This window comes from Sylvia atricapilla, chromosome 5 (assembly GCF_009819655.1).
Source record: "Sylvia atricapilla isolate bSylAtr1 chromosome 5, bSylAtr1.pri, whole genome shotgun sequence".
Taxonomy (NCBI): Eukaryota; Metazoa; Chordata; class Aves; order Passeriformes; family Sylviidae; genus Sylvia; species Sylvia atricapilla.
In genome coordinates, this window is record NC_089144.1 from 24,145,364 (window position 1) to 24,158,208 (window position 12,845).

General features: G+C 37.7%; 1 protein-coding gene across 2 annotated transcripts in view; it reads right to left on the reverse strand.

Annotated features, from left to right (window-relative positions):
* ST7 (suppression of tumorigenicity 7) overlaps window positions 1-12,845 on the reverse strand; it is a 138,222-nt gene that overhangs the window by 58,868 nt on the left and 66,509 nt on the right. For both annotated transcript variants that reach the window (XM_066318982.1, XM_066318983.1), the window contains exon 2: window positions 3,919-4,001. In XM_066318982.1, the coding sequence (XP_066175079.1) occupies window positions 3,919-4,001 (83 nt within the window). The remainder of the gene's footprint in view (window positions 1-3,918; window positions 4,002-12,845) is intronic.

The window sequence follows — 12,845 nt, forward strand, 5'->3', positions numbered from 1 at the left end:
TACCTGGGTAGTAGCAAACAGCCTAGCTGCTCAATACTAGGCAGTGTGTAGACTTATTCTCCACCTCAGTAGGCTGGCTTTCCAATTCTTACATCTGAAAGGCCCGGTATTTGTTCATTGCAGAGTGTTTTTCATTGTGTAGCAGCAGACACTTCCTACTGTCCCAAGCTCAGAAGTAGAATAACAAGGAATTCTTGGTGAAGATTTAAGTCTGAGGTTCATTTCTACCTGTGCTTTGTTAGAAACTATCAGTTTGCAGTGCAAGTGCCTCACATGTTTGCTGAGCAACTTTGGTGATAACTGTATGTTAAATATGTGGCTTTATTTAGAAATCTCTGTGGCATTTACATAGTTCTAGTTCACAGCATTTACTGGATGTCAGGTGTGTTTCATGACAGTTTTATTACTCTACCTGTGGAAAACCTCAGCCTCCCAGACATGGAATACAATGGAACTCATTGTATTCTGTGAGACAGCACACTGTATTTTACTGGATTAAAGGTAGCTGTGGTGGAACCAAGTTTCCAATACAGTATTTCTAATTCAACTGTGGACTAAATCTTGTTCTTATTTTTGATGCCTACAATAGTGCATGGATTAAAAGAATCTATGCTAAATTGTTAATTTTTAACTATGTGCTGTAGTCAAGTAATTGTTAAGGAAAATGCTTGAGATAGAAAAGTATTTTCTGTACAGTTCTGACCTATAAGAAAAAAGGTCTGAAATCCTTGTTGCAATTCAGTCACATTGCCTATAGCAAGCTCAGAATTTTACCTAAAGAATTAAAACAAACTAAGAGACAAAATAAGACAGGAGTGTAGTGTTTTGCAAAGGAATAATGTAGTATTCAACTGACCAAAGCTGAACTTTGCAGTCATTGTTTCATGACCCAAACATGAATTAGAAAAAGAAATCACTTTCCTATCAGTTGCCACACTTATGAAATGATGGAATTTTCCATTATTTCATAACCTGTGGTGCTATGATTTCTCCTTCTGATTAGGAACTGCAGCCAACTGATAATGGAAAGAAATCTGCCAGCCCATATGGTGGAAAATTTCAAGCAATAATAGTACATCTAGTCTAAAAAGTACCCCAGTGATGTAGGTTTGACAAGAGAATGTTTATTTCATGAAAGAACTTCACTTTATACCATTAACAGGATTAGGAATCCTTTAGAAATGATTATGCTGTGTAGTCTGATATAAGTGTGTGGAGTATGTGGCAATGTGGGCAATTCATCATGTTACTGGTCATGGTAAACAGCATGTAAAACAGGGTCACTAGAAAACAGCAAGATTAAGGAATAATTAATCCGAAGCACACTTGGGCTAATGACAGGCCAGCACTGCCTCACTAGAACTTTAATCAGCTGTCTTTTATGATGCACGATCTGTTCAGCATCCACTTTCTTCTTTCCATGACCACATCTGCTTAGCTCTTTTTCCATTATCAAATTTACAGAAAACATGTTCCTCTCAGCACAGACACTGGTCCCTGCAACCTAGGGTTCCTGGCTGTTACCTGTCTGGCCTATATACTTTTTTCATATTTAGAAAGGTGCCCTATGAACAGCAAACAACTGATAGCAGTAGTGAAGATTTAAAAAAAAAAAAAGAAAAGAAGGCCTTCAGTCTGATTACTGTGTGTACACCTCCATCAGCTCACTGTTTTCTCAACTTGTTCATAATGGACTTTCTCATGCAATACTAAGGAATTTCTTTTGATTAAGGCTCAATCTGATTTCTTCATGAAAGGTTTCTGTGTCCTTTTGCCCCTTCTCCATATCATAGTCTTAAGTATGTCTTGCAACTTCCTTCTTGTGCTTCACATCAAAGTACAGGACTTTGATGTCCTTTTTTATTTAAAAAAATAATTATATTTCATGCTCAAAAGTCACCTACTGAGATCATTCCTCAGGAACTGCCTTCATGACTACAGTATAAAAATGTACCTACATTCACAGTGATGATTTTAGTTCCACATAAATTAGTTACTCTTCAAAGTTTTTATTCCTGTTTGACTCTGTAATGTAATTCAATAGGGCAAAAAATAAACTGTTTTTGTCTTGCCACCTCTCCCTGCTGTCTTCGCCTCCTAGCAACAAATACAGAACTGTGTCTGTGAAACCCATGTTATTTCTCTCAATTCTTCTCATCTTGGTGGTGTGGCCCAGCATTTTCTTCTTTCTGAGTGACAGTGCTGAATGTAACATTATTTTCCTCCTGTCCATTTGAGTGAGTTCTGCTGAACTGAACCCATGTCTTACAGGTCTGGCTCCTGCTCATATTCTGAAAGTTCTGTTGATCTCCCTGGAGCTCTGTCATGTGCTTTGAGGCTCAATCCATACAAGACTGATGAATACCCAAGGTGCAGACATTAGTTAATTGCCTTCTGCTATGAGAAGACTCAGAGGAAGACACAGCAGCAGTGCACCTGCTGCTTTATACTTGAAATCTCTATGTGATGAGAGTCTCACAGGAATTAAGCAGTCAAGGATGCTATTTGTTTATCTACATTGTCTACAGGCAATGTGGAAGTGAGAGATGCGGATATCCCAAACCAAACTGACAGCGTTCAGTTAAGATCCTAGTTGCTTTCAGGTTTCTCTGAGATTAGTAGATCTGAGGTGATGTGAACCAGTCTCTAGCTATGTTACTCTCTCTCTCCTCTTTCCATTTATCACTACAATAGCTTACACTTGGTCTCATCCCAGTTACATCCCTAGTTCGGTATGAGGTTCAGTGAGGGAGGGTGTACAGCAGATTTTAAAAGTGTACAACTTGAATGAATAAGACTAAAACAAAGGCAACCATTCCCTGAGGAGGGGAAGTGGAGAGGGAGTGGAGAGAGCCAGAAGTGATCTCTTCTTCTGGCTATCTAGAGACAGGTCACATGGGAATGGTTCAAAGCTGTGACAGGGGAGGATCAGACCAGACATTAGGAAGAATATCATTACTGAGAAAGTGGTCAAACATTGAAACAAGATTCCTTGAGTGGTGGTCGATGCCCCAGGCCTGTCAGTGCTTAAGATGCATTTGCAGAATGCCCTCAATAATGTGTTTTAACTTTTGGTCAGCCCTGAAGTCATCAGGCAGCTGGACTAGAGGGTCATTATATTCTGTTCTGTGTTGTGCTGCACTGTTCACTTGTGTGAGCAGTAAGCCAGCTCTCAGCAGTGAGGACACAAGAACAGACCACATACAATAATATATATGTACACCCTGTTAATCCATATGTTTTTAATCTCCATTTGTTTCTATGAAGATATTTAATAGAATTCAGAGCAAATGCTCTGCTTTGGACTCCTGCATTGTGATAGTATTATGATTCACTCCACTGCATCAATTTGCATGAAGAAACCCTTAAGAATTACATATGGGAGGAGGGGTTTTTAAATGGTTTAAAAATACAGACATTTAAGCAAATATGCAGATATGTACTGAGAAAGATTCTAGAAGTGAAGATCTGAAATATCTTCACTTCTCTTGGAATCCTGGCATCAGAACTGGTGTTTCTCTGGTTAAGTCCTGCTCTATCTTTCTGAAAGGACCACGCTAAGCCAAGATAGTTGGTACCTTTCCTCGTCTTCCTTTTATTGGCCTTTTACATTTCTGTAGTACTTGTCAAGGAAAGCACTTAATGTGCAAACACTCATTAAGAATTACTGTAGGGTTGTTGGTGAGTCACACTGTTCTTCAAGGCTTTTTTTCTTCTAAGATACAGCACTGAAACATCTTTTTTTTCTTTTTCATTCCCACAGAAAAAGATGTACAAATAAAGGCAAATTTTACGTGCTACAAGAACTTTAAGTTTACAGAAGAAAAGAAAATACCTATTAATCTGCATGAAGCCCAAAATACAATTCTGGATATCAAAATCAAATTCTAAAGTGATATTAAAAGTTGTACTACTTACCAAAATAAGTCCCGAGATTAATGAGGATGTGCCTGTCAGGGCAACATAGAACTTGGGGGTTAATGTGTTCAAAAACATACTCACTGAAAAAGAAAAGAGAGGACACCATGAGTACAAGAGCAGGACATGTTCTTTATGTGTTCCTTCCTCCTCCCAACTGCAGGTAAGTTATTACCTTAGCTTTGATTAAAAAAACCAGTTAAAATAACATCCTGTTGCATCTGCCTAACATGCAATAATGTAGAGCATTAGACTGCCACATGCAGAATTTTGTTTTCACAACAAAGTCAATCACAAGGCATTGGCAAACAGTTGCACGCATGTCTGGGACTTTCCCGTTTCAGTCAGTGCTCCATAGACATAGAGTTTAGGATTCTCCATGGTATATGGAAAACATTCTATTATATGCCTTTGCTACTCCATTGAAGTTGAAAATCTTGGAAGTCTATCTCAATATCCTGCATTCAAAATTGTCTCAACATCCTGTAGATCTTGATGAAGTTTTTTTAAGCTTTTTACTTCTCACTACCTTGGTTCCGCACTTACAAAGTAGAAGATAATGGCATTTTCCTAATTCATTCTACTGCTCCAAAGTTGGTGAACCACTCAGTATGACAACAGTGAATAAGGGATTAGAAAAAGACCTAACTAGCTTTCTGTTAGTAAGGAGTGAAAATCTTGATAGTTGTCTAGATTATCTGAAATCTAGGGCAGAAGTAAAGTCAGATGAGCAATTCCATCTGTATGGGCTTCTGGAAATCCAAAGGGCTTTCCTAGTCATATCCCATCTTGAAAGCTGCTGAGAAAAATCACCAGGTACTCATGCTCATCCCTCACAGAAAATTCTTATGGCTGGCCTTAAGAGAATAAAATATTCTAGGTTTTTGATGACTCTACAGAAGCTACCAGAGAGAACTAGAGTTCTACTAAATTCTAGATGTTTAAAGAAAATGCAACTTTCCATCACTTCCATCTTCCACAAATGAAAACATTCTGCAATAAGCCACATAAAGGGTTAGAATACTCTCTGTAAACAACCCTTCTGGTCTCAACCAGTGCCAAAGAATTTCTCATGCACGTATACATTTATGTATATACGCACAGATGCATTTGTATATGTACACGCATCCAGGACTGGGGAAAGAACTGATAATTGTTTAGCAGGTAAATTTAAAAGGCTTGTAGCAGAATACTAGTCATTAAAAAACATTGATAAAAGACCTGGATATGTAGGTGTGAGGCCCTCAGTTCATTTCTGTTCTCTTTAGAAATAACACCTAGCAGAAATTAAATAATATGAAATCAAAAAATGAAGAGGAGACAACAACATCAGAATACAAACTATCAAACATATGATTCACTTTCCATGACCAGTTTAAAAAAAAAAAAAAAAAAAAAAAAAAAAAAAAAAAAGTTTTCCAGAAACGCATCACTAAAAGAGATTTAACCCCTGCAATTCAGCTCCTTTGTTCAGGTTTTGGCTGCTTATTTTCTGTGTTGTCTTTTTCATTAAGAAGTCATAAAGTGTTAGAATGGAACTGTCCTTTCCTAGTCCACTGGAGCGGCATTAAGCACCAAGCTGATACAGTAAAGAATAAATCTGATGGGTTTTAATGCCATTGTACATTTTCTCTCCTAAATGCATTGGATACCAGATTCTCAACTAGTGTAAATCAGCATCACATCCTCAAAACTGCTGTGTGCAAGACAGCTACACTGTCTCAATCCTTCCTCTTTTCCCTTTCCTTTCCTGTCCAATAAAAGAAGACTTTGAAATAGTGGTCCCTGCTTTCTTCAGCCACAGCATCTACAAAGTAGGAAGAGGAATGGAGAGACTAAAATAGCTTTGGCTTCACCAACTACCCCGAGTCTTTTAGAAGAAACATTCCTTATTTTGGAATGCAAATGTAAGCCAGAGACATACTCAAAATATGTCACTGGGGAAATTTCAGACTGCCAGTGAAACGACTTCCTTTGCTCAGGTCAGGATATGCCTGAGAGAGAATATGCTACGATGGGATATAGAAGCCAGTGTACTGCCTTATAACACAGTGCTACTGCAGTGCCAACATTAACATGAAAAGCCAAGCAGCAAGAGACTTTAAAGAGGAGCTTTCTCTTCCACTCTCCCACACAGATTATGGAATACTGGAATTTTTCCTATGAAAATTTCCCATTGCCCTGGAGGTAATTTGATTTCCAAAGTTGTAAGCCACCTAAGTCTACTGTGAAGATTCCACATAAGCATATTCATTGAATAAGGATACAGTCTATTTGCTTTAAATATGATTACTGACTCCCATCCCTAAAAATTGTTCTGGGAAATACATCCCCACTTGGAAGAGCCCTTTCAACAAATTAGCTCTATGGAGCTCATCAGTGGTATAGATCGAATAAGGCTCATAGGAAATGCTATTTATTAGCTTTCCTCTGTCATCACTGTTTTACAAGCAATGTATACTGGGTTACAGAGAAACTCTAAAACGTGAATGGAGATTGGATTTTATTTGTCTATAATTTCCCACAAGTGTTACTGTTTCCTTCTTTCCCTGCATGTATACTGGTGCTCCTTTATCTTCCTTACGATAGGTTGCTGCAATTCTTCACTTTTACAGCTTAGTCACAGGAACTCACAAGGTGAACAGATATGATGCTGGATGCTTTTAGATTTTATGGGCCAGACTCCCAGATAACTGAAATAACTCAGTAGATTTGATACACGTGCACTCAACAACCACAGCTGTGTATCTGGACTGTATCTCTCTAATCCTTTGGCCATTCTTTTTCCTGCTCATTAAATATAAGAATCTTCTACTTCAATATGAAAAGTATCATGTTTAGTCAATTATTAGCTGCTCTTCCAGTTTCTCTGTCTCCATAAATATTAACAAAAGGAAATACTTTCTAATAAGAAACATATCTCCAAAAGAGTAAAACTAAGCATGTGTGGTCTAACTATTTTTATTCTCAAGTCAATGAGAATTCAATCATTTTTTCAGTGGAAACTACATCAAGGCCTAGTTCTCATTATACTTAACCTCAAGAGTAAAAATCAATCCACTTTTGCATTATGATATATATATCATTATCCAAAAGGGAACATTTCTTTACAGTCAGCATACCGACACTGAAGAAATCACTATCATATCCAACATCTCCATCTCCCAGTGGAATCAGGGTTCCTGAATGTGTTGCAGTAAACTAGAGCCATTAGATAATGCTACCTGTCCATCAGCCTAAATTTGGATAGGAGTATTTTTGTCTGTATTTCCATTTGATGATGTAGCAGGATTGAGGAGCAGAGAGTGATTTATGAGAAATGTGAGATGAAGACAATAGCAGATGACTGCAGAATAATGAAGCCAGGTAGAATCACCAGCAAAAGGTAGTACTGTATGTAATATCTTCTGAATTCCAGTGTATGCCTGATTATTTCTGTTCACAAAGGGAAGATGCTGCAGCTATTCAATTCAGGATATCATCTCTTGTCTGTAACTTGGTAGGATTTAAAAAGGGCAAGTAACGAGTATCTAGACTAAAAAACTTGCCTGCTATTCCTACAAAAGCAACTTGTTTAAAATTACTGTCAAATCCCAATTATTTGCACAGGCTTTTGACAGTGAATGATCTATTTTAGGTGTGTTAGTAATTTTTTCGCATTTTTTAGGAAAACCAGCATGACCTATAAATTCTGTCTAAAAAGCCAAATACATCTACTTACGAGAGACTCCTGGCCATACAAATATCCATCCCTTCTTTCTTCCCTTCTCTTTATTGCTTTCATTTTAATAATACTTGAGACATTCAGAATAAGGCATATTTACATTTTCAGAAGTGCCTAAGTTACACTGGTAAGTAATTTCATCCTTCTGTATACTATCTAGGGAAGGACTGTTATTTCACTGTTAACTGTGCATGCTCACAGAGATGAATTTACATCCTATTCAATTCACAGCAGACAAGTTACAGAAGTCATATCCAACATTCCCAGTTGAGACTAATCAAAAGAAGTGATTGAAATGTTTTTGAAAGCAGATGCCATTTCATTCCAGTTATATATATTATTCATTTCCAATACTTGTGATTTATTCTGAACCTGGGAATAAAGACAAGAGGAAAATCCAGGTATTTTTCAAGTAACAAAATCCTTGAAACATGCAAAATGTTTCACTCAAGATGATAAAAAAACACTGTTGCTTTATAAATTTCTTCAAGGTCTTGAGGCATTCAGAATTCAAGCCTGTGAGGAACCGCAGTAGAAAATACTGGGGTTGAAGTGCTTAAGTATCATATTAACTGCTGCATCAGTTAATTACATTAGAAGGTCACTAGGGGAGGGAGCAGTACAAACTACCAACTATTCCCAAATGCAGATCTACTATAATGACAGCCCCATTACCTACTTCTGAATGTGAGGTGATATAAGTGTACAGTAAGGTGCAAATAAAAACTTAATAGCAATGTAACATAAATCATATACACAAACAGACCAAGCAAAGACAGGGCGACATAATTTATGGCACTTCTTTGTCATCTCAAAATGCAGGTAAAATGATACATATCTCAATAACCATGTTAAATAAAAAATATATTGTGCATAAATAAATAATATCTAAATTAATTAAATAAATAAAAATATAACTGGGTACAGTAGTTAATTTTTTAAGAGCAAATTGCCAGAAAACATATTAAAAATTTATAGTCACAGAGCTCTTCTAGTGCACTGCCAGTCCTTAGGTCATCATGGCTATATTTGTGTCACTGAGAAATTCGGCTGCACTTTCTGCCTCTGCCTTCCATAATATTTGCTTGGTATGCAGACTGATGCAAACTCTTTTAACACCAGTGCCAAGAGCCCCAAATCCATTAGACAGGCAACAGGCTAAGAAACCTTTTGCTGGATAGACCTTTGACATAGCAATTTCATTTCTTTTCACTGCAACATCCATTCAGGCTGCCGTTGCAACATGGTACAGGATACAGGGCAGTGACTGCACAGGGACCTCTGTTTGGATTAATGGAGCTCCCCAATTCAAACTTTTAGCAGCAATGAACAACTCTTCTACCAAAGTGTCAGCAAAGAGGGCAAAATTAAGTTCAATAAACTTCTTATACTAAATATATAAACTTTTCCTCTCTGAGTATGAAATGCTGCATACCCTTGACTTGAACTGAACTGTTTGTACATAAACTTCCTGAACTCTCAACCCCTCCCTCGTAAGAATGTTGCCTATAATATACTTTTGGGAAAACACACTAGAGTCAGGCTGAATTATGTATTATATACTATGATGGTCTACCGCTAAATATAATTATACAAAATACAAATCCCATCAGATTTAAAGCTAGCACAGAGTACTGTCTCAGAAAACAAGACCACTTTTACCAATTACTGGGAAGCCACCAAGATTCTCTTTACTTTTTCAAACTTCTTAAATTACCAAAGAAGAAGTAACCATTCAAAAGTTTTAGAATGCTGTAGACAGATTTTCCATTTACTTATTGCAGATGCTGTGCAGCTTCCTTCTGTAACGCCTTTTGTCTCGATCTGTTCTCAAAACTTGAAAAGATTTCTCACCTGTAAACAAACATGTGACCATTCCAGGCAGAAACAGCTGGTGCCTTATCTGTGTACAAGGAAATCCAGATGCCCACTCACTTTGTTCAACCACCCAGTCCCATCCTAAAGGCCTGAGGCTGAATGAGAATCGCATTCAGAAGCCTGGAGCCTGTGCTAAAAGGCCAGGTGAGAGAAAATGGTGATGTACCAGAAGCCTTCTGTTACTTCAACTTTGATTAACTACACTGGTGTACATAATCAAAGTTCTGCCCACACAGATATTTCAAATTAGTGAAATAAAACTTTCTAGACTGAAGACCACCACACTATCTCTTCCATGTTTCCTCACCTTACATGCAGGTTTTCCCTTTCAATAGAATAACACAATAAAAAGGGAAAGTGAGTCAGGGCAGTCTTCTGAAGAAAAATTGGGCATGATGGGAGAGGCTTTTGACCACAAAGCACAGACCAAAGAGAAGAAAGAGCAGATGGCAGTAAACAAAGGATCAGTTACATGTCAAAAAACTTTCAGGTTAATTTACTTATAACTGAAAAATAAAGAGTTTTGAAAATTATAACTAACATTCTTTCCACTTTGCGACCCAACAGCCGACTGAGCAAATTATATCCAGCACAGAAAAGTGAAACGAATCTTACTAAATTCAGTCCATCGTTTCCCAAAAAAACTGCGACCTGAGGATTACAAACAAATTTGATTTAATCATTCTTCCCAACATGCTAACATGTTAAATAAATACCTGAAGGCCAAAGTGACACAACGATCTGTGCGGGCTCGCTTTTCAACATCAACTTTATATTCATATTATGATGTTCAAAAGATCAATCAAAACTCTTGTCTCACTCCTAGCAGGAATTAGTCTGCACTGTCTCTCTGAGACAAATACACTGCAGCCTTCAGAGTGCTTTAGCCATTCAGCCTGTTACAGTAAGTTTGCTCATCCCCACTGTGAATAGTATACATTGAAATGTAACTGATAAGAGATGAGTTACATTATTTCAACACAGAGTTGAGGGCAGAAGGGCATACAGGTGCATCAAGGAAACCAGATCTGTGAGACAAAGAAACACTGAAGATCCTATTGTGACTTGGGAAAGGAAAAGAAAAACAGGCAAGAGGTAGACTAGTTAAATACAGAGATGAGCTAAAAGAAAATCAAAAAATGGAATGGCAATAAAAATATCATGCATAGAAAGATGATGATACAGGCAAGAGCAGCAAAAGTAAAAAAAGACACAAGAAAAGACACAGGCAACATGAATGTAAACAAAGGCTATTTTTACTTCAGCAAGAGATGCTTTGAATGTTGGAAGTACCTTTTCACTGGGAGAAATAAGACTGCCAACAGTAACAGCTTTGGTCATCTGGGAAGAGATGGTGTCCAGAAGTTACTCTTTGCTATCAAATACACCCCAAAGCCTTTTCTCACAAACTATTAAACCCTTAACAAAAGGTGCTACTAAAGGTTCCCATTTCCAGTTGTATTTCCTGCTATGGTCAACAGCTACACTCTGCCTCAGAGAGGTTAGACATACAGGCAGAAGATGCACTATAACTATACTCACTTCAAGGAAAACATTCTGTACTGGGAATTCAAATACTAAAGCAAACTTAGTATAACTAGACCCAAGCACAGTATTTTGTTATTCCATTTATCTGTGATCATGAACTCCCTACCTTATGGATTTGGGGAGAGTAAAAATATGAAGAAAAGAAGATCAACTTTCCCAAATGCAAGCCACTATTATAATGCAAATTTTCTGTCTCAGTTACCCCTGCCAAGGGACAGGAACATTTGCTCTTGCTTTCACAATGCAGTGGTGACATGAGTTAATTACACAGCTTCTGTTAATTGAAGAGCATGCTGCATGAACACCAAGATTTGCTAATAGTTGGCAGCAGAAACCCTTCTAAAAAAACTCATCCGTCCCCTCCCCCCAAACCAACAAAACCTCCACAGCATTTCCATTTAAAGAAAACAAGGGAGAAACCACCTCCCTTGCAGCCCTTAGCTATCAGGGACTGAACTACTGTGCACTTCTTTATGACCATCACTATTGCTAAAAGCAGACTACTGATATAAATAATGTACAAGTGGAAAGGAAAGACTGGGTCAAGTAAGAATGAGGCATCAAGGATGAGCAATGACCTGTTGAGTAGAGATATTAATACTTGGATTTTTAGAGATGTGGATGTATAAAGCCATGTTGTTGCTCGGTTGTCAGTCAAATTCTCTTGCAACACTTTTGCTTTAATTCTTCTAAAATCAGATTGCTTGGAAATTGATTTGAAACACTGTCATTATACACACCTCCCCTGCGGACTTAGTTTCAAAAATCATGAATCCTTATGTTAGTTTTTACTTCAGCGTTGCACTGCATGAGAACGTGCTCCCTCAGATTTGTGATGGATGTCTTCGTAGGCAGAACCAGTCCAGATACTGGAGGTAGCACCTTCACAGTTACGTTGTGGTCTCCTTTTCTAATCACACACATATCAGCATGTGTATCACCAAATTCCCCACACAAAACAAAGGAAATCCTGATGTGATACAACTAAATGAGGATGGATTCCCCAGAGGTCTCTCAGGTGACTGCAGAGTATCACCATGCAGAGACATCTGCCTTCTCTCGGGTACACACTTGTAAAAGAAAGCAGAAGTAGGGCAAGAGTATGGTTGTTGCACAGCTTATCAGGTAGATGTTTTAAAGTATTTTAGGTCTTCAATTCATTACTTCAATAGTAATGTATTTCATTGCAAAAATGTACTTAAACATTGCAACAAAATACATTATTTTCCACTCTGCACCCCAAAGTGTTCAAAGAAATCCCTATTTCAAGAATACTCTTAGCATCAACTAACCATTCATGTAACTGAACTGACAGATCTTTATCCAGTTTGGATAGGCATTCTTTGCAAAGTTAAACACACCCGTTACCTTAACTGCTGATTCTTCTGAGGCATTATACAGATTTATGTGGTTTAGCCCTTCAAGCTGTATTAAAACAAAAGCCAATTACTAAACCTAATTATCTAGAGTCATTTAAGAAAATTAAGGGCTTTTGTTCCAAGTACCAGATCAGTACAGCTCTCTCAATGGAATGGGCATGGAATGCTCTTCTTTCATGCAACACTCAGGGAGGTAACTGCACCATTAAATCTTTTTGATGTTGGTTCATTAGCTGTGTAAAGAATACCCTAAACTTAAACTTTGCCACAGTGATTAATTCCAATGCCACAGATAACAAAGACTAATCTACTCAAGAAAGACAAATCATGCCAAGAGTTTTCACCAGCATTCCACAAAAGAGAAATTGTCCCATGGGTTCCCCCATTATCCAGGAACC